Below are 25,441 nucleotides of genomic sequence, written 5' to 3'. Positions count from 1 at the left end.
GGTTGGAAGTCTGGGGGGTGGGAGGTGGGTGTGCAGGGAAGACACTCCCACCTGTGTGAAGCAGCTCTCACCCGGGGGTCCCTGAGGCCCCTGTGTCTGTCTCATCTTGGACTTATGGGGAGCTTGCGTGCCCCTCTTTCGGACCTGATTTTCTGGGCCCACTGGTGCCACCCCTGCCAAGGCAGTTCTCAGAGGGACTTGTTGGGGAGAACAAGGTTCTCCTTTGAGGAGAAGAAAATGCTTGTGGTGCTCTGTATCTCACACCCTCCAGCCAGTGACGGGTAGGGTGGTGAGCACTCATTCATGGGGCCAGGCACCATGCCAAGTAAGCACTTCCCACGTTCTAACACATGGACTGTCTCAGAGCAACCCAGTGAGATGGGCACTGTTTGACAGACTGGGAAACTGAGGCACCTGGCATTGAAGTAACTTCCCCAAGGCTACAGCTAGCAAGTGGCAGAGCTGGGACTCCCAGCCAGAAAGGCCCTCTCCAGACCCACCATGACCTATATACTCGCCAGCCTCAATTCCTCAGAAGGCAGAAAGCATGCAAGCCATTCCTTCTGGCCGCTCACCTTCTCTGACTACACATTTGTTATGGAGGTTTTCTTGACTTTAGCTCCAGGCAGGCAGGGACTACCTTTGTTTGGCACATATTGTATCTCAGACACCTAGCCCAGCATCCAGAACAGAATCAATGCTAGTGATACCCGTGGGACAGATGCTGAATGAATGAGTGGGCCACAATGCTGATGCAGAGGGGTGGAAAACCATCCACAGGGAGGCCTTTCAGTGGAGTCTCTGCCAACTCCAGGCTTGACGCCCAGCTGTGGGGAATCTGAAAGTCAAAAGTTGGAGTCCCAGCTCCAAGGCTCCCTCGCAATGCCACCTTGGACCGCCTTAACCTTCCTCATCTGGAAAGTGGGGATCCTGACAGTGCCACCCTCCTGGGGTCACTGGCACTGAATGGCAGGGTGTGACACACCACCGTCCATTCTGGGTACAGGTGGGGCAAGGGGCCTCCCGGGTTGGTGGGTCCTGTTTGGGTGAAAGGCCAAGATGGTTTCGTGGGAGAACACCCGAGTTCCTATGCAGGCCCAGCAGTTCCGTGGAACTCGATGGTGGGCACATTTGAGCTGTGCGATTGGTGGTGTCCTGTAACTTTTCCCCGTGTCCCTAGTTCCACAACCGCAAGCTGCCCTTGGTCCCTGCCTCTGTGTTGCAGCCCTCTGCTGTCATCTGACACTCAGGAGATGGCTAGCCAGGCCTTAGTCGGCTGCAGAGGAGCTCCTGGGCCGCTCCGGGCTGACATCCCCTGGGGACTGGCTAGGCAGGACAGCACTCGTTTTTGCTCACACTCATTTGGCTTTGTAGACACCCTTCCTGGCCCTGGTACTAACCAGCAAGTTTTCAACCCCATCCTCAAATACGCCCACTGTTTACCTTGCCTGCATGGTGCGCTCAGCAGGGCCGTTCATAGGAAACGCTGAGGCCCTCTCCGTCATAGCTGGGAGCTAAGCTTTTGTGGGTGCCTCTTTGGTCCCAAGGGCTCTTTCTGCATTCCACTTACTGGTCTCCTCGCCCTAGGAGGGGGGTGTAATCCCCACCCCAGCCCCACTTTACAGATGAGTAAACTGAGGCACAGAGAGGTCTAGCCAGTTGCCTGAGCACAGTCAGGATTTGAACTCCAGCCCAGGTTGTCTTTGTGAGCCCAAAGCCCAGGCTGTCTCCACTTCGTTCCGTGCTGCTCTGCAGAGAAGGCAGGAGTAAGCCCATGAATGCTAGTGACAGCCACAGTGCCCGTGATGGTGACAGTTGCAGCTAACGTCTGTCACATGCTTGCTCCGTGCTGTGAACTGTAATCAGAGCCCAGCATGCGCTTCCACATGCAATCCTCACTCCATGAGGTTATCGGCATTTCTATCCCCAGTTTACAAATGACAAACACTGGGAGTTCAGAGAAAAGTTTGTCCAAAGGCATGCAGCTAGTGCATGAGACAGTTGTGCCTCTCGCCCTGCCGATCCACACCTTGGGGTTTGAAAAACCAGGTACACTTTGACATCCAGACACTGAGATTTGCTCGGTGCTGGAAAGAGCTGAACTACTGAGCCATGAGAAGCCACAGAGGAACCTTAAATGCATATTACTAAGTGAAAGAAGCCAATCTGAAAAGGCTGCCTACTGTATAACTCCAACCATAGGACATTCTGGAAAAGGTAAACACATTCTGGAGAGAGTAAAGAGATCATTGCCAAGGGGGGAGGAAAGAATAGGCAGAAAACAGGATTTTCAGAGCAGTGAAACTAGTCGGTATGAAACTGTAATGATGTCATTATCCATGTAAACTATAAAAATGTCATTATACATGTGTCCAATCCCATGTTCTGTACAACAACACCACACCAAGAGTGACCCCTGATGTAGGCTAGACTGGACTCTGGGCGATAATGATGTGTCACTGCAGGTTCATCCAGCGTAACAAGTGTCCTGCTCTGGGGGTGGGGGGAGATGCTGGTTCTGGGGGAGCCTGCATGTGTGCGGAGCAGGGGTTGTATGGGAAATCTCTACCTTCCACTCAGCTTTGCTGTGAAGTCTAAAACTGCTGTAAATAACAGTCTATTTTTAAAAAGCAGACAGGTTACACAAGGTACTCGTTACTGCTTGGGCTGCCACCAGCCTGCCCCTTGACCTGTGTTCTTCCCACATGCCCCATCAGGGATGTAAAGGGGAAGTGTGTGGCTGTGCAGGAGGTGGGGGCTGCCCTGGCTAGATTATCTGCGGGCTAGTCTTTTCCAGGTGTTCGTCCAGGCCTGCTGTCAGGTGGGTTTGACATTGAATCCAGGAGCATGCATGGCGTGGAGAGCCAGAGGGAGGGAATGGTGCAGTTGGGTAACCAAGGGAGGCCAGAGGGATGTCAGGCATGCCGGTGGACTCTGCTAGGGGATGGACTGATGCTCCCATTTGGGGAGAAGGAAGGAGAAGGTAAGGGGAGGTGATAACCACATTCTTTGGTCCCATTCCCTGGGACAGCATGTGCTCAGAGGAGGCTGGCCTGGCGCTTGCCAGGCATTGCAGAATTCAGGCTTAGTTGAATCAATGGCCTTTGGAAAAGTACATTTTGCTCAGGAGCCAAGTAAAACTGAAGACTCTGCCGCCAGCACACTGAAGTCAAGAGCCCTGACTCACACTGAGTGGGAGGGAGGAGAGCTGAAGGCAGGCTGGGGCCCTCCAGTGGGCCCAGGCTCCCTCTGGTGCCAGGCCCCTCGGCCAGCTCAAGACCCTTGACCAGAACAGTGTGCGTGCCATGCACAGCATCCTCACGTGGTTCTGTCAGGGCTCAGACCCCCTTCGTGGCTTAGAAATTTTCCGTCCCTAGGAAACCATGGGCAAAATCAATCACTGTAAAAATCTAATTTTCTTATTGATTTGCTTTGTCAGTTTAAAGATGACTTGTCTCTGAGATGAGTCTTTGGTAGATAACCATTCCAAAAGCCTAAAGATTTTGGGGGCATCTGGGTGTGGTGGGAATAGCTCTGCTGGGACGCACACATAGTTCCCACATGGGACCTCAGTTTTTCTGCCTTTAAAATGGATCTGGACTAAATTAGCCTTGCCAAATACCCAGGAAGCTTGTCACTAGTGTCCGCATTGCCTTGGCAGACACTGCTAATCCTTCTCAGCCTTCATAGCTGGGCAGCCTGGAATTGATCCCGGAGACGAACCTTCTTGGCCAAACGGGGACTCCGTGATCTCAGTTTTCCCTTCTAGCGCTAGGACATTTAGATCTCTTTGCCCTCTCCCGTCTTCATAGTTGTACTGCCTATTCTGATTTAAAAAACTCAATATTTAAGCCCAAGCTCACAAATTTGATTGTCCCCAGGCCAAATCTGAGCCACAGAAGTATTATTGTTTTATTTAAAAAAAAAAAAAAAAACTCATTGCTATCATTTTTAAATTAGTGATTTCACATAGGACCCAAGATTTCTGTTTCTGGGGTTTTTTTTTTTTTTTTCCCTGATTTTTGGCCACTCCAGGGCTCCTTGTTTCAGCCAAGGGCCAAGCTGGGGGCTTTCTGCTCCCTTTATTTTTTAAATTTTATTTAATTTTTTATAGTTTCAAGTTGTTATTTAAATTCCAGTTAGTTAACATACAGTGTAATATCAGTTTCCGGTGTCTGCTCCCTTAAGCTGGGCTTTGGCCCCTTCAATTTGCCACAGGCCCCAGCCTGCCGACTTCTCTCATTTTTAGTATCTACCTGGCCTCAGTAGGCATTTTTCTTTTCTTTTTTTTTTTTTAAGATTTTATTTATTTATTTGACAGAGAGAGACACAGCAAGAGAGGGAACACAAGCAGGGGGAGTGGGAGAGGGAGAAGCAGGCTTTCCATGGAACAGGGAGCCCGATGCGGGGCTCTATCCCCGGACCCTGGGATCATGACCTGAGCCGAAGGCAGACGCTTACCAACTGAACCACCCAGGCGCCCCAGTAGGCATTTTTCTACTTGGGAGTGTACTTCCTACAGAGATGCATGATGCCTGGTTGTCTCTCATTTGGTGATGTGAGCAGTAGGTGATCCGTGCCTGGGCCCACTAAGTCATTTGGGAAACTTGATGTTTCCTAGAATCTTTTTCAGAGGGAAAGGGTATTTTCTATCTATGAATAGTCACTCCCTAGTGGTTTTATATTTTTATTTTCCCATGTGGGCTTTCCTTAAAGCAAAGGCTTAGATAAGCTGTGGACTGTTGAGGAAAGCAGGGATGAGGCAGATGTTGACAGTGTGGGGTGGGGAGGAGGTCTCCTTCCCCTCCTTCCCTCTGTCACTCACCCCTGCCTCCTGTAGGCCTCCCCTATGAAGTCTCATTGCTGGTGGGTGGTTAGGAAGCCCATGGCTTTCAAAGGGTACTCACCTGCACATCTCAGGTGAGCTCTTTGCCTGCGAAAGACCCAGTCTTCTGTGGCCCAGTGGGCCTCTTGTTACTTAAAGATGATGCATGCTCCCTACTGAAGAGTGCAGTGCCAGGTGCTAGGGAACCCAAGATGCGTAAGGCCGGTTCCTGCCCTGGGCGAGTTCACAACTTCTAGGGGAAAACACAAATAGTATTAATGAGATGGAGTGGGTTGCGCCATTCATTCATGATTACAGTTCACACATGTGTAGTAACAACACACCATGGGCCTTATGATGACAGAGTGAAGCTCAGGGGCTGTGGGCAGCCCAGAAGGTGGTGCCTCAGCCAGCCTGGGGATAATTAGAGATGGATTCTCAAAGAAAGGGATGTGTGAGCTGAGTTTTAAAGAATTACTGGGTTGGGACGCCTTGGTGGCTCAATTGTTAAGCTTCTGCCTTCGGCTCAGGTCATGATCTCAGGGTCCTGGGAACGAGTCCCACATCGGACTCCCTGCTCGGCGGGAAGCCTGCTTCTCCCTCTCCTGCTCCCCCTGCTTGTGTTCCTTCTCTCGCTGTGTCTCTCTCCGTCAAATAAAATCTTTAAAAATAAAAAAAAAAAAAGAAAGAAGGAATTACTGGGTCCTCTGACGTCTCCTCCCACTCCAGCTATGTCAGCCTCCTTACTGTTCCAGGAGCCTGCCAAATATGCTTCCTGCCTCAGGGCCTTTGCACTTGCTCTCAGTTCTGCCTGGATTGTTCTTCCCTGGATATCCACGTGGCTGCTATCTGACTTCATTCAGATCTCCATTTGCATGTCACTTTGTTAGATGGGGCTTCTCTGATAGCCATCCCCCCCCACCCCATCTAAAACAGCACTTATATTATACTTTGTCTCCTAGCTTGGTTTATTTTTCTTCATAATATCGGCATTGACATATTAGTTCATTTATTATTTGTCTCTTCTACTAGGATGTAAGCTAGGCAAAGGCAGGGAGTTTTGTGTCTGACCACTGTTGTATTCCTAGCACCTGGAAGTGTTTGGTATACAATAGGTACTCAATCATGACAGAAAGAATGAGCTGGTGGAGAAGGAGAGAGAAGAGGTGATGCAAACAGAGGGCACAGTGCATGTAAATGAACGGAGCTGGGACAGAATGGGCCTCTCTGGAACAAAGAGTGTTGGTGGGGCCATGAGGTGGGTGGGAGGGAGGGAGGGAGGGCGGGTAATGTACAGATAGGGACAGTTCTCCTAAAGACCCTACCTGTCTTTATTTTTTAATTTATAACTTGTTTATTATGAAACAACTGAAAAGTACGGAGATGTGCCCAAATGAAAATGGTCAGCAAGGAGGGCACTTTGACCCCTTTCCTTATGTATTTTTCCATGGGATTGTCTGAAAAATTTCATCTTTTAATTTGTGAGCCAGGCCTCGCTTTCTAAAGCACACCGCTGCTTCCCAGCCTGGCACAGTACCTTCATGTGGGTGCACGTCCCAGCTTCGCCACATGCCAGTTGAGTGACTTTGGGCTTCTGGAGCGAGGAACCTTAGCAGGAGCTGTTGCTCTCCCTGAGACACACCCTTCTGCCCTTTTTCTCAGCCTCATTTCTGCTTGTCTTTTTAGGCTCAGGGTCTCAGCCCGAGAGTCACCGACTCTACACAGTCTTTTCTGAGCCTTAGTTTCCTTTTCTGTAAAAAAAAGGCTGAATCTCGTTTTGGTATCTTGGAGAGTCTTGGGGATTCAGTGAGCTGTCACGAGCACAGAGGCTGGCTTACTTAATATTAATTCTCTCTTTCCCCTTTCCATGACATCAGATCCACCTCCAGGTTTTTCTTTATTCTGCTTTCTTTGACCTGCCAACCTCTTAAAATCTTGATCCTATCTAAGGGCTTTTATCCCCAGGCCTCGCCAGAACTCAGCCCTCACTTCTTAAGGTAGCTGAGAATGTTGTCCAAAAGGTAAGTCTCATAGTGCAGAGTAAAACTGAATTATGGGCAGGTGCAGATGGAGGTCAAGTGACATTTGGGCTCTCCCCAAAGAGGGCACCTTCCACAGATATCTTTCTCCCAAATATTCTGCTCCAAAACTTAAAACCACTGGCCCTGGTGGTTTCTTCCTTTTAAATCTCTGTTGAAGGCCGTGCCCTGGCTGGGAGCCGCAGGGATGAGAACCCAGTCCCCGGAATAGCTCATGCCGCTCAGCATTTAAATGCCATCTGTATTTTTATCCGATGATGGGTCATTTCTGAAAAACCCCCACTCATGTTCTGCCCCTCTAAGAATACATTTCCATTTATAGCTTCCACTCTCGGGATGATGTTGTGTCCTGGTGTGGGGCTGGCGGCTGTGTCCTGTTTCCAGTGATTTGGAAACACTTTGGGGCCCTTGCTGTCCCCTGGCCTGTGTTCCTGGTGGCCTTGACAGTGGGAAGCCTGACTCCCAGCCAAGCCCCAGCTGCCTGACGTCCTGAGGCTCCGACACCAGGCCTTTCCTCTTTCTGTGAGAGCGTGAGCACATCGAGCTCTTGCAGCATGTGGGGGGGCAGTTGCCAACAGGGGTGAGGGGGCCCCCATTCGGCGGTGCTCTGCCAGGGCCTCAGGGTGACACCACACCACAGTTCCAAAGCTCCACGGGACCCTTCCTCCTTTACTCGCTTACCAAGTGCCCACAGCCCACTGTGGGTGCCAGACTCCGTGCAGGCACAGGAGGGCAATGCTGAGCATGGACAGCCAAGGGCCTCAGGGCCTAGTGCAGAGTTTTTGGGAGGCCAAAGAGGGTCAGGGTGAGGGTCAGCCTCTGGGTCAGGCTGACCAGGGTTCCAGCCTAACTCTGCCTCTTGCTGGTTGTGCGAACGTAGGCAAGTGGCTCAGCCTCTCTGAGCCTCGGTTTACACATTTGTTGATGGCATCTCATGGGTGGTAGGGAGGATTCAGTGGGATAGGGTAGGTCAAGTGTACTAAGTGGGTCTTGGTCCAAAGGGTAGGAGCCCAGGAAATGCCAGTCCCTTTTCCCATCCCTCTGTTGACCTGTGGTAACTCAGGTGGGTACATGCTGAAAGTCTTAGGAAACAAATTTGAAGTTGGAAATCAACACACAGCTGATACCTTAGCAATTCTAGCATGCACCAGCATCTCCTGAAGTGCACTTTTTTCTCAAATGCCTGCCCTCCCCACCCCTATGCTGGTTTAGTTCATTCCACAGTGGGGCCCTGGAAGCGGCAAATTTAATCAGCTACCTGGCAGATTCTGAGGCAGTAGTGCAAGGACCACACTTGGAGAAAAGCTGCCTCCTTCATCTAATCCACAAGTATTTCTGTGGACCTACTGTGTGCCCGGCACTTTTCTAGGCTCTAGGGATATAGTGGAACTCAAAGGCAGACACAGTTCCTGCTCTCCTGTAACTTACATGCTAATGGCAGAATCAGGCAATCAACAAATGCACATAACACAACATAAAATGGGGCAGTGATCTGAAGTGCTACAAAGAAAAAACCCGTAGAGCAAGGAGATGGAGAGGGGTGTTTTAGTTAGTGGCCAGGACAGGCCTCTCCAAGGAGGTGATATCTGAATATAGACTAACGTGAAGTGAGGCAGCAAGCATGTAGACATCTGAGGGAAGAACATTCCAGATACAGAGAATGGCAAGGGCAAAGGGCCTGAGATAGGAGCAAGCTTGCTTGATTTCTCAAGGAACAGATCATGTTAGGATTTAGAGCTATTAGACTAGTTCACCTCCCCCCCACCCCCACTGCTGCGTGTGAGCTTTGTTCTCCCCCGACTGGCTCAGGTCCAGGTAACAGGTAAAGTGTATTGTCCGGCCCAGCGAGGCCTCTCCCGTTTTTCTGATAGACCATCTAAAACACTCTTGGAGAATATCTTAGTCATCTTCCTGATCAGCCGGTTTTACTGTGTTGCTCAGCAGCGTGCCCCCACAGCCAACACGGCACAGCGCACCTCACCACTGCCCAGGCATCTGGAAACCCCAAGAGAACAAAGACGGTGACTTGAAAAGAGTCGGGGGGCCCTGTCCCTTAACACAGAATACTGCTGCCCTTTCTGTTTTACTGTAACTATCTGAAGCTGCATGAGTTTGGATTCCACGATCCCTGAGGTTCCTTCTGGGATCCTAAGAAAAGGTTTTGTTTGAGAAGCTGTTGAGATTTGTTCTGGACATATCAAGTGTGAGGGGCAGGCGGGATGCGCCTGGGCATGAGGAAGCTTCTTGGGCATTACCATGTGAGCTCTGTGAGGACAGGGACCAATCTGTCTTGTTGGCTTTCTCCTGTCTCTCTGGAACTTGGCACAGTAAATTAAGGCATGGATGAATTGGCTGTGGGAGCTACAAGAGAAGCACCCTAAACACTGTCCCCTGGGCACACACCTGGATGTCAGGGATAGCAGGAGGAAAAGGAGCAGACAGAGAGGGTACCAGAGAGTGAGAATACCGTGGAACATTAGACAGGCAAGAGAAATCCAGGAAGGAACGGACGGTTAGCAGGTTCAGTGCAGAGGCATACCGAGGAGAGCCAATGGCATCTGGCCCTTAGTAACTCTTGGGTGATCTTAGCTAGAGCAGGAAGAGAGACTGGAGGGGAGGCTGCTGTCAGAGGCCAGACTGCTGTGGGATAAAGATTAAATGGAAGGTGAAATGTGAAGTTATTCTAGGCTAGGTATTAAGAAGTGTGCTGTGTACTTCCAATTGCATTGCATTGAAAGGTACCGAATAACTGGTTGTCTTCTCTTTAAGATACTAAGGTTGATTATTGGGTTCAGGTGGCTGTAGCCTGGTCCATCTATTATTAAGTTTCTGATCATTGCTAAGATCTAGTGTTTTATCAAAGGATACACAGGGATGATTTTTCAAATTCTGTTAGCCTCCCCACATTATTCTGTGGAATTCTATAAAATAGAACTTTGCCTTCATCAACTATTTGGTTACTTAGAAATGTATTTGTATGCAAAAAAAAAATGTCAGAATAAGTGCTTTCCCTTTATTTTCTGGTTTTGAGAATAATGAGTTGGTGGCCTAGTATCTCCAAAGGTGTCCGAAGAGGGTTTTTTTGTTTTCTGAAGTGTCATTACGAACTCGTAGATTGCTTAAGGTGTTTGATGTGTTTTAGCTACGGCCATCATTAAAAATTTTTAACAGCTTTACTTAGGTATAATTGACATACAATAAACTTCCCATAAATAAAGGGTGCAGTTTGAGAAATTTAACATGTATACATCCATGAAACCATCGTCACAATCACCATAGTGAACGTCTCCATCACCCCTTAAAGTTTCCGCATGTCCCTCTCTTCCTTTCTCCCTGGGCAACTAACAACCTGCGGTCACTCTAGACTAGTTTGTACTTGTCTAAAATTTTATATCTTCAAAAAGAAGCAGTAGAAGGTGTAACCAAAAGCTAACACAAATGGTTACTTTTATTTTTAGGAGATGCGTAAAAAATATTAAATATTTAGGGATAAATTTGACAAAAGTTCAAGACCCATGTACTGAAAACCATAAAACACTGTTGAGAATTTTATGTAGATGGAATCATACCACATGTACCCTAGTTTGTCTTTCATTCAGCATAATTATTGTAAGAATCATCCGTGTTGTTGCTCACGTCACTACTTCATTGCTTTTTATTGCTGAGTAATAGTCCATTGTATGGATATGCTGTAATTTGTCTATCCATGTGTCCATTGATGGGCGACTGTGGCTATTACAAATTATATCTGTGGCTATTACCTCACAAATTTGAAGATGTAAGCAAGGGTGTAATTATTTTTATCACTACCCTCCCCACAAAACATAGGCGTAAAATTTAACAGAAGTCAGTGTTCCACAGTTTGCTTTTTTTCTGTTACTGTATAGGGACCTTCCTCATTCCCCTTTATAGCTGTATCTTCCTCCTCTTTATGGATGGTCTATAGTTTATTAACTGGTCCCCTTGGATGGACATTTAGATGGTACCCAGTTTGCTATTACAACTGGTGCTGTGATGAATAGCCTGCACATATGTCATTTTGTATTTTCATCTGGAATTTGCTGAATGCCATTAATGAGCGAAGCCCTGCACAAGCCACAGGAGATTGAGGAACAGATCTGACGCGTCTCAGTCCAGTAGGAATGGAGGATTCTACAGCCATCTTGGGGCCGTGCCGGGAATGTATATGTCCACAGAGCCTGGGGAGGTTGGGGAGGCTGCCTCAGAAGCTCTTCTTCCTCTTTGGCCAGACTTGGTGGCTTCTGTGGGAAGGAGGAGAGGGGAAAGACCAGGACTTTGTGGTCAGAGAAGGTATTCTGGGATGGGAAAGGTCACAGTGGAGGCAGTTGGAGCTGGGGGAACACCCTATTGATCGAGACCTCCACACAGGCACCAAGATTTAGAGAGAGAACCCTGGGGGATGGGCTGGAGAGAGAAGACTATGCATGTGGTAATGCTGTGTGCACAGAGGGTCACCACCCAGACCTCCACTCCTCCAGCTCCTGGCCTGTGTCCCTGTTTCACGTAGGCATGTGGGACAGTGGTTAGAGCATGTGCCCTGAAGCTAGACTGCAGGCGTTTGAATCCTGCGCCTGCGTCCTGGGCAAGTGAAATAGGAGGAAGGATGATATCTACTGCACAGATTGTAAAAAGGATGTGCGCTAATGAATGCCAAGTCTGAGTCCACGGCTGGGTGCACGGTCGTCACTCAGTGCGGGGCAGCCGTGATGTAGGTGTCATAGTCATTATTCACCCTCTGAGCTCCTCTCTCTGGGCTAGAGAGGGAGACAGACTTTTTTTCCTTTCTTTTGACAGAGGGAAGATTGGTGTAGGCTCACATTAGCGGTTTGAATGTCAAGGACAGGATTCGGGGGGCTGTGAGAGTGATTCCAGGGCTCGGTAGAACGGGTGCTTGGTTCTTTCCAGAACCGGAGAAGAACTGGTTCTTTCTGTGCCCATGCTTGTTTCCGATGTGTTTATTTACCTCTCTGTGCCCTCCGGCATGCACACGCATGTGCACGCACATGCGCACACACACACATACACACACACCCCGGTAGTTCTCAGTAAGGTGGAAGAAATGACAAGTGAGCAAACAGGCACGCTTTTCACCTAACTCCCTGGTAGTTGGCACCGAAGGCTCTGACAGGCTGGTGGGCAGGGGTGACCAGGCCAAAGCACCAACGAAAAGCCTTGCTGGCTATTTTTGGGACGAATGACCCACCACTTCCAATGACTTGCTCCTAAATGGCGTCTAATTTCATTAAGCCTTGGAAACAGTGACATCACGAGTGCCTGCCTGGTAGCCGCCCACATATGGCGAGCCACAGAGTGATCTGAGATTCATCTGCAGGAGCAGGGGAGAAGTGAGGTCCCGAGCAGCAAAAGTTAAAATAGCAAAGCTGAGGCATTCTGCTATGAAAAGAAATTACAGAAGAAATCCATTAGTCAGAGATTTCCAGCGGCAATTTCCTTGCTTGGAAGCAAAAGAAGACTATGTGTGTTTATTTTGGGTGCGGTCATATAGCCATTCCTCACTCAGTAGGCTAGATATGGCATGTAAAGTGAATTTCTGTTAAGTAAATCCTATAGTCTCATCGACTTCTAGTACAAATGTCGATGTATGTTTTATCTTAAGGTAAAATGAGTTAGAGGCATAGATTCAGCATGTTCGATTAAAATAGTGACGCTGGTACCTACTGGGCCATGATAGTAAAGCCACAAGTCCAGGGAGACATTTTTCTCTGTGGGTTCCTTTGCCCAGGTCTCTCCAAGTGAGCTCTTCCTTCTCAGGCACAGAGCAAAAGGGAGAGGGAAAAGCTGCTTAATCCAGATTCCCGGTCTCCGTGGGGGCAATTGAGGCCGTGGCCATGACTTCACCCAGCGGGAGCAGAGGCAACTGGCTGCCTTTCAGACAGAACACAGACTCAGTGGGAAAATGAGCTTCCCACATGTGAAGTTTTGCTCTGCATACAACACAGTTTCTCAACTTAAGATCTCCGGACATTTGGGGCCAGTAATCCTTTGTTGTGGGGGACTGTCCCATGCATTGTAGGATTGTCGGATGTATTAGCATTCCTGGCCTCAACCTGCTAGGTACTAGGAACACCCCCTACTCCCCAGTGTGACAACCAAATGTCTTGGGGCAGTGGCGGGGGGAGGGGGGGGGGAGGCGCAAAATTGCCCCTGGTTGAGAACCACTAGCATATGGCTTTTCAAGAGCATAAGAGATAACAAGGATTTAATAAGCTTTTTAATGGCTTGTTTCTGTTTTAAATATTTTGAGTTTAATGATACCTTGAACTGGGTAAGTCACTCCTCTTCTTGGGGCTTTCATTTTCTCATCTGTAAAATGAATGGGTTGGATATAGTGATCTCAGAGTACCTTCTAGACCTGACAGTGGGCAGTGCTGAAGGCAGGAGGCCCCTGTGGGGTCTCTGTGTTTGCATCCTGTCCTAGCATGGGACAAACCTCTTGCCCTCCTAGCTCCAGTCACTGGCTCCCGTTCTCCTGGCACTTGGCATCCAGATCAGTCAGTCTTCCTTAAGTCCAGCTGATGGTTCTCTTACTTTGAGTCAAGCCCACTTTGCCGCCCCCTTTCAAGTGAAAATTTCTCAATATCCAGTACAAGGAACCCCCGAAGCCCCAGCTTCCCCACTATCCATTTCGTCTTAATCTTGTTAAGACCAGCCAGTGGGTCTTATCTTTGTACAGATGCATTCATTGAGGTAATTCCCCAAGGGCCTGGGTTGGGCAGGGCTGGGCAGCAAGAGGGCCCAGGTCCTGTCTTTGGGAAAATTACAGTCTAGGGGGAGGGCAGGAAAAGAGTGTTTTTTGTTTGACAACAATAAAGAATCCATCTTTCCGCTTTCTCTGTTAGAGGCTAAGCAATTCCAGTTCTTTAACCTTTTTTCCTAAGATGTATTTTCCACTGAAATGGTCTTGGTTTGTCCCCACATTGTTGGGAAAAGCAGCAAGAACATGAATTAGGCCTGGATTCAGATTCCTAGCTATGGCACTTCACAGGTGTGTGAGCTTAGCTAAACCGCCAGCCTGTCTGAGCCTCATCTATAAAATGGGCTAAAAATCCCTAACTTGAAGGTTGGCCAAGAGAATTGAGTGAGAACATGCCAGTCAAAGGCATAGCATGAGCTGAGCACACACTAGATATACAGTAAGAATCCCTCTCCCCCTCCTCCACTCTCTTTACCCTTTCCTCCATATTCTCTTGACACTGGGTGTCCACAGCTAATCACATCACCACATCACCACAATGAGGGACTGACTAATGTAAGTCAGAGAGGACGGCTCACTTCCCAGTCTGTCACATGCTGGGTTCTCACCAGCCTTCCTGTGGCCCGTTTTCTTAGTGACATTCACTGCTGACTCACTTGGCTTGTGGTCAGCTCTGTACGCAGGGTCTTTTTCAGCTCTCCCTTTACCCCACCACCACTCCCCAGTTTAGATTTGTGGTGTGGGAATGGGGTAGTTATTAGAGAACATTCTGTTGAGGTGGCCCTTCTCAAGGAGTCAAAAGCATTACTAGACCGGCAACTTCATGAAGGTAGGACCCATGTCTACCTTGACTACTTCCATTTTCCTACACCTAGAATATGGCCAGCAAGTGCTTAGTATGTATCTGTTGAATAAATTAATGTATTTTGAGCTGGTCCATGTCTTCCAGGAGTTTCCCACCTGCTCTAGGGTAGCATCTGTGGAAAAGTAAGCAAAACCTTGAGACTTTAACTTACCGATGGGTGAGCTCTATCCTGATTCCCGCAAGTATACAGGGCAGTGGAAGGACCATGGCCTATGACTCAGATTTGGGTTTGATTCCCAGCTGTACTGGTCACGGGCTTGGTGACCTTGAACAAGTGGCTTATAGCTTAGCCTTAGTCTTCTCCTTGGAAAAGTGGGATATCCGTGTCTGCCAGGGTTATCATAAGAATTAAATGTGAATATGTGTGTGTAAAAGTACCCAGCACAAGCTGGGCAGTGATCTTGGTTTCACATCAGTGATTCTCTCCAAAGCACCTCTTTCCTTTGATCACCATTGCCTCCAATAGTTTGGCCCAAGTCTACCCTCCTCTCTTAGACCTTTGTTCACGCAGCCTTCCCCCCACTCTTCCCACCCCCAGCAAAGACATACTCTTGACACCCAGCAAACATTTGTTAAGCCAGCCCCTCAAAATCAGATGCCTACAGGGATCCAGTATGTGTGAAGAAAGCAGCTGTGTGGGATTTTTATGTGAAATCTCCCCCTTAAATTGTTTTTCTTAAATTCCATTAAATTAAACACATTTTTTTAACTTTTTATTTTGCCATAATTTCCGGCTTACAAAAAAATTTGCAAAACTAATGCAAAGACTTCCCATATGCCCTTTACCCATGCTTCCCCAAAAGTTACCTACCATCTTACATAACCAAAATACCACTATCAAAACCAGGAAAACAACACTATACAGAGGTATTAATTGATACATGGATCCTATTCGGATCCCAGCCATTGTCCCACTGATGTCCTTTTTCTCATCCAGGATATCCTGCATGATTTAGTTGTCATGTCTCTTTAGTCTCCTCCAATCTCTGAAAGTTCTTTAGCCTTTACTTGCCCCCATGACATTGATACTTTTGACAAGTACCGGCCACTCATGAGCCCTCAGTTTGGATTTGTGTGTTGCTTTCTCATGATTCATTTGAGGTTTTACATTCTGAGCAAGATCCCCCACAGGACTTTATGGTGTGCCTTCCCCAGTATGTCAGATCAGGAGGCACATGATATGTCTCCTTATTGGTGACACTCATTTTGGTCACTTGGTTAAGATGATGTCAAGTTTCTCAACTGTAAAGTTACTCTTTTTCCCTTTGTAATTAAAAAGGATTTTGTGGGGAGGTACTTTGAAGAAATACCCTGCTCCTCATCATACTTTTGATTTATTCATTTCTTTATATAGATTTGTGGTTTCCTATTTTATTCAATGGGTTATAATCGATTCCTATGATTATTGATTTTAATACTCACATTGTCCTTTCTTTGGCCAGTGTCCCCATCATTCTTTGAACACTTTCTTGCTTTCTGACATAAGAAGGTGCTCCAAGTTCATCTTGTTTTTTCCCTGCCTAGTCCTGGAACCAGCCTTTTCTCCGAGTAAAGAATGATATTTAGAAGCCAACATTTGTATTGTGTGGTGACTAACATAACATAATAAAATTAAAAAAAAAAAAAAGCCAACATTTGAGTATCAGATGCCCTCTTTGCTATCTGGCTGTCACTGTTCCTGGACCCTCTCATGGAATGAGCTAGGAAATGTATGTGAATATGACGTGTATTTCTGTATTTGTATCTGTTGAAAATCATGAATTCACAGTGAAACCTCCATGTCCACTCTAGCACCACAGTTTATTCTATGTTTCTCTCCATGTATACCTCCCTTCCCCAACAGTGAGGCACCTGGCCCCCATTATCCTCACTGTATTTACATATTCATTTAGTGTGTCCCCCCCCCCCACCCATGTATCACTCTCCCATCTCTCCCCTCTTCACCCTCACTAGGTTCTAACCTCTGCCCCCAGCTACCCCCACCTCCCCACCCTGAGCAGCCTCTGACTTCCCATGAAACTCCCAGTCTTGGAATGATGGTTTATAGCTTTTAAACTATGAGGCCCAGTTTCGGCCTGTGGGCCCTGGCTGGTGACCTGATATTAACTGGACGGCGAAGCTGGATTGTAAGCCCCTCCCGCCTCTCTGGTGCCCGGCCCTCCCACCTGTCCTAGCACTGCGTGCCTGTCAGCTCCGTGCTCCAGCACACCAAGCTCAGTCCTCTTTCTTGGCCTCTGCTCTTGCTGTTCTCTCTACCTGAACTACTTTATGGCTCCACCCACCCTTCCTCCAAGCCTCCTGCTCTGTTCAGACATCACCTGCTGCCAGAAGCTTCGTGGATTACCCCAGGTGCACTTCCTGGGTTCCTCCGGCACCTTCAGCAAACCCCGTGAGGGAGCACCACGGCATCCTCTTCCCATTGCCTTGTCTGCCTCTGTTGCTAAACTATAGGCACGTGGGGCCAAGGGCCGATTTTTATACGTGTGTTCCTAGTGCCTAAAAGAGGACTTAGCACATATTAGGTGTTCATGAATGTTAGTCAGATGAATATTAATAATAGTAACTGCAAATATTCTTACAGTACTTCCTGGGAGCCAGGCATGGTCCTAAGTGCTTTATATGCATGAAGCCACTTGGTCCTAACGGCTATGCTGTGAGATAGTATTGTTGCCCCCATTTTACAGCCAGAGGAACTGAGGCACAGAACGGTTATGTCAGTGACGTGCCCAGGGTCGCACAGTGTGGAGTCATGTTTGAGCACAGGTGGGCTAATTCCATAGTTCGTACATGTTCTTACCTCTCATATGCCTCTCACAGCGAAAGGGGTCAGCGTTTCAGAATAGGGGAGATGAGTAGGTCTGGATAATTGAGTCATGTGGACCCCTCCCTCTTGACCACACTCCCAGCCCGTTACTAGTGCCCCTCAGGGGCCCAAGAACAGATGACTGGTAGCTGAGCAGGCAGGAGGGAAAGTGTTGCCTTTTAACTTGGCAGCCCCAGGAATATCTTCTCCCCTGAGGTGTTAGGAAACCCAGCACGTTTCACGTGCAATTAGAGTGAGTGCACGGTAGGCAAATACCAGATCTTTCGCAAGATTCCAAGTCATCGCAGTGAGGTTAGCGGGGTGCTGACAGCTTTTCCCCATCACCGAAGGGGAACCACGTGCCAACTGGTCACCCCTGAGAGCTGGAGCGGCCGGCGGCTTCACCATGCCAAGTCCTGCTGGAGAGCCGGAGAGCACGGTGTGGACTTAGCGCTCTGGTGATAGAGCTCCGCTTGGTGAGAAGTGTCTGCTCAGGTTCAGGTGACAGGAAGGAAGCCAAGTGTGTGAGGAGCCTCCTCAGTGAATGCTGTGTAAATCCGCCACAGGCATTCATTTCCATACTCCTCTCAGTGACCTGGCAGGGCCTGGTATTAGTAGCCACGAACAAGGAAACTGAGGCTCAGAGCGGTGAAGCCATTTGCCTAAAGTCACACAGCAAGGAAGACCAGCCCAAGATTTGAACCCAGGGTGGTCTGCTCCCAAGGCCTGAACTCTTAATTAAATAGCTGGCCAGAATGACACCATGTCTGTCTGCCTCCCAAGCCCCCAAATCTTCTGCCACCCCCATGACCCTCGTTTGCTCTGGTGGGGCCCATAGGAGAGAAAGGCATCTGCTCCGTGTGTAGGGAGGAAACCCCTGTCTGACGGAGCCAGAGCCTTGGCAAGCGAACACCGAGCCTGTGGGCCTCAGGCAGGATTTTACCTTAACTTCATGCCTTGGAGTTGAGAATCCCCACAGGCAGGCTGCAGGAGCTGGGGCGGGGGGGAGTGGAAACAGGAGGGGCAAGGGGAGGCAGGAAAGGGAAGAGGGGGAGGAGAGGTGACTCCGGGCAAGAATGCAGTGCCGTCATGGAACTCAGGAAAGACTGCGTTTCCCTATTTCCTCATTGTTAGCAAAGCCCAAGACGTGGGTTCCGTTTGTTCCACAAGTGCTTACTGAGTGTCTGCTACGCCCCAGGCCCATGCTAGGGTCTGGGGACATGGCAGACGACAAAACCTGACAAGGTCCCTGCCCTTGTGGCGGTTCCATTGTGATGGGGGGAGCGGAGACCAACCCAGAAACGTAACCAAACGAAGGTCGTCTCAGGTAGTTTAAGTGTTGTGAGAAAGTACTAGCAGTACTAGCCTGAGGGCAGGGTCCCCTCAGAGGGGGGGTCCGGCAGGCCTCCTGGAGGAGGTGGCCTGAAAGAGTGGGAGAAGCTGGTTCTGGGAAGAACTGTGGCTCGCGCACCGGGTGGCATGCTGGCTGACGCCATCTCCCCTGCTGCCTGAGACCCGCACCCTTGTACCCACCTCACCCCTGTCCCCTTTGCTCTCTGCAGGTTTGACATCTACAGGAAGGTGCCCAAGGACCTCACGCAGCCGACATACACCGGGGCCATTAGTGAGTAGTGTCCTTCTTGCCGTTGCCCCCCGCCCCTCCTCCCATGCCATACCTGGGCCTGCTCTGCCCGAGCAGAGCTGCTGAACCAGAGAGGAAAGAAGGAGAGGAGAAAGGATGGGCATCTTGCCAGTCCTTCATATAGTTCCTCATCTGTCCACACCATGACCCTGCAAGGTATAGGCATCGTCTGTTTCTGGAAGGATACACCTGGAATCATCAATAGTAATTGCCCCTGGGAGGGGAGACGGGGGCTCAGGGGTTGGGGGAGACTTACTTTTGCCCTCATACCTTTTAGACTACTGGAATTTTTGACATAAGCATGTTTTTAATCATTAAATAATAATAGTAATTGCACCAGATTTTGGTTTCTTTCTTTTTTTTTTTCTTAAGATTTTATTTATTTGAGAGAGAGAGAATGAGAGAGAGCACATGAGAGGGGGGGAGGGTCAGAGGGAGAAGCAGACTCCCTGCTGAGCAGGGAGCCCGATGTGGGACTCGATCCTGGGACTCCAGGATCATGACCTGAGCCGAAGGCAGTCGCCCAACCAACTGAGCCACCCAGGCACCCCAGATTTTGGTTTCTAAATGCCAGTCTTCAGTAAAAAGACCTAAGGCTCCTTGAAGAAATAGCTGTTTCCAGGGCTGGGGCAGGAAGAGCACAGAATAAGTGTGGATCAAGCTTGGGCCAAAAAGCAAAGAAGCTCCAGAGGAAAGAGAAGGCTGGAGGTGCATCAGCAGGAAACAGGAGCACCATGAAGGGGGCCAAAGACCAACACTGGGGCGATCTGAGTAACAGATCACGGCACAATTGCCTCATGTGCTGAAGAATTACCAAAAAGGAACATGAGTCTGTACGGATGTAAATAAATGGGAGAGAAGGGGTGACACTTCCTTACAGAAGAATTCCAAATAATGTATCTGAATAAGTCCCCCTCCAGGAGGTCAAGCTTCATTCTCCTCTCCTGGAGAATGGGCTGGACTCAGCAAAACACTTGCAAAGAGCAGAGAACGGAAAGGAGAGAGTAACTTCCCTGTGGAGCTACCCAGAGACAGCACCTCAACCAAGTGATAAAGGTTGACGTCAACCAGTGAGAAGTCTTGTGGACGTCACACACCCCCGATGGGATGGAATGGGAAGGGCACCTCCCCTCCAAGGGATCGTCCCAAAAAAGGACAGACCTGTCCAATCATGGGAAAACGTCAGCCAGTCCCAGGTTGGGGGACATTCTAGAGACATCTGCCAGTACTCTTCAAAAGTGACAAGGTCTTGAAAACCAAAGGAAGAATGAGGAACTGTCAGTGGATTCAAGACTAAGGACACAGGATGACTAAATGCAAAGTGGGGTCCCAGGTCATGTTGAGGAACAGCAAATGAGCATTAGTGGGGAAACTGGTGAAATCTGAGTGAAGTCTGTAGCTTAGTTAATGGTATTGTACAGTGTTAATTTCTTCATTTTGACAACCGTACCATGGTTATATAAGATGTTAACATAAGGAGAAGCTGGATGAAGGGCATATGAGAACTCTCTGTACTATCTGTGCATCTAGTATTACTCAACAATGAGAAGTTTATTAAAAACAAACTAAAAGCGCCATGCAAGCAGGAATACTTCATAACCTCATATTCTAGATGAGAAAATGGGTCCAGAGAGGTGAAGTGACTTGTCTGCGGTTTCGTAAGCCTCCTGCACCCCCCGCCTGACCCCCTGCTGGCCTCTCCAGTGCTTGGTGTGGGGGAGGGATCCTCCCTGTGGACTGTCCCCTGAGCAGGGCTCTGGGGCTGGGCAGTCAGGTTGGAACCCACTGCTGCCTCCCAGGGTGGGCCATTGTCAGGTAGGGGGATGACCCCAACTGGGCCTGCCCGGCCCTCCCTCATTGAGGTTGTGGGTGCCTTCTGCAGCCCTGGATCCCCACATTGCTGGGGAGGGGAACAGAGCAGCCAGGTGACAGGATGCATGTCCTACAGGCTTCAGGTCTTGCAAAGCTGGGTTCATTCTCCCATCTAGTGGTTGGTGACCTTGGGCAAGTCACTTCACCTCTCTCTGATTCTCAGTTTTCTGATCCGGGGAATAAATGAGTTGCCACCTGTCAAGTGTGGGATATGCGCAAAGTCCTCAGTGCTTGGACTACCCTCCTCTTGTCACTGACCTCCTGGAGCCCCCAGCCTGTGAAGGTCCGTGACAGCAGATGCTGTGACGCTTGGTGCCTGTGTCCCCCACGAAGAGGATATTCAAGGCACGTCAGAGGCAAGGGGCGTGTTCATCTATCTGTCCTACTAGTTTATGAGCCTGGTCACAAAAATTTAAGTGAGGTGTCCTGTCCCCTCCCTGCCACCAGCCATCAGTTCAGACCTCTGCTTCATGGTCTCTGTGGTCTCACCCTTACCAAGTATATGTGACAGTCAGGTCTGTATCCTCCTGGAAGTTTTAAAAAATAGATGCACACTTGAATATACCGATATTGTTGTTGTAAGCAGAGAAGGGAGCATACTGTGCACACCACTCTTCCCTGCCTTTTTTCCAACTGATATATCCTGGATACCTTTCATACCAGCACATAAACGGCCCACTACATTCCACCCTCCCGCTGTGTCTGGCAACCCACAGTTGCCATCATCTGGGCAACCCACGGTTTATGTAACCAGTCTCCTGGGGTGGACATTCTTGATTCCAATTTATTGCTATTGCAAACATCCTTGTCCATATATTTTTATATCCTTGTATGGTTATTTCTGTAAGGTAGCTTTCCTAGAAGAGGAGTTACTGGGTCAAAGGGCATGTATATTGTAAAATTTAGAAGGTACTGCCAGATGGCCCTCCAGGGATGTGGTCTGATTTGCAGTCCCAGCTACCGCATGCAAGACAGCAAATTCCTTTACACAAGAGGAAAAAGGCATGAGGCATGGGAAGCCAGCCCTTAGCTACCATTTAGTGAACAAATATTTATTAACTAGGTCCTGGGGCCAGGTCCCGTGCCAAGTCCCAGGATCGTGTTGATGAATGGGCTTCAGTCTTTGTCCTTGAGGAACGCACGGCTTAGCAGGGCAGCAGACACAAAACCATCCTGTCTCATTACGTTGCGATTGTGCTCTTAATAACTGAAAGAAACAGCAAGGGCGCTGGACAATCACAGATCACGGTTTGAATTCTGCCTCCTTCACTTAAGAGGCCGTTTGGCCTTGGACAAATTCCTTGACTTCCCAGAGTCTTGGATGTTGGGTCCTGGGTCCCATGTCCCTTTTGTGGACTGCACCGGGTTTCCCACTTGCATGTGTTCTCTAGGGGTCACAGTCCTACGGTCCACTGCCTGAGTCTGTTTCAGAAGAAGTCTGGTATCGGAGAGCCTTAGCTTCTTGCCCAAACATGGATGGAAAACCCTCATCAAGCCTTCAGTATCAGAAAGGCCTTTCTGGTTGAAATACCTCCTACCTGCCTTTTATGTTTTTCATTCATTCATTCATTCATTCATTCAACAAATATTCATTTTGTACCTTCTCTGAGCCAGACACTGTGCTAGACCCTGGGGCCACTGTGGTACTGAGACATTGTCTCTGTCCTCCTAGTATGGGGTACTTGTAGGGTGAGCAGTCACAGAGTGTCTGTGATCAGGGCTATTGGACAGTGGGTTTCAGCTGAGCAGACTCAGTGCTTACTGTGTCCACCTGTTGGGTTGACCAGGCTTCATCCAGGCCTTGGACAGAGCACACAGATTTCAGAAAGGAGCCTTCCAATCCCTGTCCCTCCATCCTTCGATCTGGACTGAGTTAGAGGTTTGGGGCCCTTTTGCAGGCTTGGGGGAAGGAAGGCAGTTAGAAGACCTGGCTTGGTCTAGGTCAACATTGACCTTCAGAAATACCTCCCTATTTTGGGCCTTCCATTACAGCATCCAGTGGGTTGCTGGGGCTTGAGCGTGGTTTGGGAGGGGTGAAAATGGTTCTGAAATGCCAGTGCTATGTGATCCTGGAAGATTCCAGGTGAAGGATGTTTTGCCTGGTGGGGGGATTCTTTCCTATGTATCCTAGCTGCAGTTTGCGGGTGAGAAAGAGAAGGACATGAGCTGGGAAGTTAGGACGGGTGGCTGCAGGAGTGCAGCACGTTGGTCCAGCCACTGGAGAAGACAGCTGAAATTTGTTTCTATGCCACAAAAGCAAGCAAGCAAACCCTCCGTATAAACTCATGTGGCATGTATTTAGACATAGGTTGCCAAGTGAGCAAAGCATGGTTGAAAAGGTTGTATATGTTATGCTGTTGTTTTCTTGGAGGAAAAAAGGATGTATACGTCTATGCTTAATGCCTGTGGAAGGATGCAAGACCATAATGCTGATACCTCTGGGCAAGGGGCTGCAGATCAGGAGTGAGAAAGAGACTCAACACCCTCTGCCTTTTTAAGCAGCTTGATTATTTTTCTTACCATGTGTATGTGTCACCTCTTATGAAAAGGAAAAAAAACAAAGTAAAACCCTTTAATACTTACTGCCCCATATAGCTTTTTCAGTGTTTGGAGAATTGGAGAGTCATTCTAGGATCCTGTAGGTTGGTCTGGTTTTAGAGATGTGGTTGGAACTCTGGGGATGTCCCTGTCTTGCTCTTCACTTGGGAGTCCTAGATTTTGGAGTTTCTTTTCTCAGGGCATTGCCTCTAGAATTCACAAGTTCCAGGCCTGTCCCCCCCCACCTGCCTTCCAGTGTGTTGCCGGACCTGGTCTCTTCCTCTCTGAGCCACCATTTCTACACACTTCACAGGGGCGTGTGCCCCCGTCAGGCGAGAGTGTGAGATGTCAGGGTGGCTGTTCATGCTCCCACGGCAGGGCACGTAGTAGGTGCCCAGCAAACTCTTACCCTCTTCCTTCTTCACTCGGAATTCATCTTTGTCCATTTTAAGGTAGGTGGGTGGATGGATGGATGGATGGATGATGACTGGTTTTAGCATTTATCACAGTGCTTAGCCAGTCCAGGAGCAGGCCATCAAGAAGGTAGCAGAATCAGCAAGTGGGACCAGGAATTTTTTTTTCTTTGCAGGAAACTACGGGTCACCCCATTTGTCAGTCACCTTTCCCAAACCCTCCAGGGTCTCCCTGATGAAAAGTCCTAATAATGAGTGAATGCTCGAGCCTTTATTACCTGCCAGGCACTGTTTCAAGCCCAGTCTCTATGTGGTGGAAATTCTCAGAGCAGCCCCACAGGGCATGTTGCCATTTAACAGATGAGGAAATGGAGGCAGGGAGAGGTAAGTAACTTACTCAGAGACCCACAGCAGGTGAGCCGTGGGCCATACTTTGTAAGCCCTTGCCCACGGCACGCCTCTGTGATAAGCCAGACTAGGCGTGCTCAGCCCTCATTCTGTACTCTTGGGGGTGCCTCCTTGTCTGTTACTCCCTCCTGTGTGCCCAGCTCCGGGCCAGGCACTGGAGCTGTGGGGTCTCTGCCTACAGGGATATCAGCTTAGTGAGAGAAAGCAGCCACAAATAGCCAAAAAATATGTGGAAAGTATGAGAATAGATTCTGGGAACACAGAGGAAAGAGGGACCAGCTCCACCTCTTGGGGTGAGGGGAGCTTCCCACCAGAAGAGATATTTGAGCTGGGCCTTGGCCTGGGAGGACAGGAAGGAGTTCACCTGGCAGAAAGGAGGATGAAGGGGAGGGAGAGGGGAAAGAGGAGGGAGGATGAGGAGGGGCTGGAACTGTGGGAACAAAGGAACAGCAGTAAGACACATATCTACAGAATGGCACATGGCTCAGTGTGGCTGGGTGTTAGATGTTGGGAGAGTATAAGGAGATGGGGCTGGAGCTGAGGGCCAGATCCTGGGACGCTGGTTATGTCTTGCCCCCAGTTGTGGCTCCAGGGGTCACAGATTTCATCCTTGTCAGGAGCTCAGCAGACGAGATAAATATGAGTGATGTGGGCCAGCTCTGGAGCTTTGTTCCATTCTCCCTGCATTTCAGACTTGTATAAAGAATTCCTTCCATAAAGAATTGTCTCTTCTCTTGAAGCACAAGTGCTCAGTTATCCTCATTTTCTGAACTCTGATGAGGACAGGGGCACAGTGTTGATGGTGCAGCTGGGGGTGGCAATAAACAGTGACAGACAGTTGGCCTCAGCTTGCGAATCAGGGAGACAAGAGGGAGTGGTAGGGCCTATGGCAAACTGGCCAGCTCAGACCCCATGTGGGAACAAGGGCTTGAGTGTGGTGGAGCAGCCAGAAATCTGGACTTTTATGTGAAATCATATTGTTCAGTGTCATCTCCGGATTTTAAAATCCATACCACTTTTGCTGAACAGTATACATTTGTGGGCCACCAATTTGCAACCTCTGTTGTTGACTGACCTCTGCATTAATATGCTCGTGTGGAAGGAAGCCAGGCTGGCCGCCCTGAGGACCTGCCTACCTACGGGGGTCAGTCCCCACAGGAGGGTCAGCTCAGTACCAAAGACAGTCTAGCTTTCTGGGAACAGGGCTGCTTCGACTAAGAAGGGGCTTTGGAGTGTCAGTGGGGCCTCTCTCCCCCTCCCCCTAAGCAGCTTTCCTCAGAGGGCAGGGGGAAGGGAGGGG

General features: G+C 49.0%; 1 protein-coding gene across 1 annotated transcript in view; it reads left to right on the top strand.

The window, feature by feature from the left end:
• ERGIC1 (endoplasmic reticulum-golgi intermediate compartment 1) overlaps positions 1-25,441 on the top strand; it is a 103,247-nt gene that overhangs the window by 31,034 nt on the left and 46,772 nt on the right. The window contains exon 2 of the mRNA XM_021698386.1: positions 18,831-18,892. Within this exon, the coding sequence (XP_021554061.1) occupies positions 18,831-18,892 (62 nt within the window). The remainder of the gene's footprint in view (positions 1-18,830; positions 18,893-25,441) is intronic.

This window comes from Neomonachus schauinslandi, chromosome 7, assembly GCF_002201575.2.
Source record: "Neomonachus schauinslandi chromosome 7, ASM220157v2, whole genome shotgun sequence".
In the NCBI taxonomy this organism is placed as follows: Eukaryota; Metazoa; Chordata; class Mammalia; order Carnivora; family Phocidae; genus Neomonachus; species Neomonachus schauinslandi.
The sequence above is the reverse complement of the archived record's forward strand: the minus strand, read 5'-3'. Positions and strand labels throughout refer to the sequence as shown.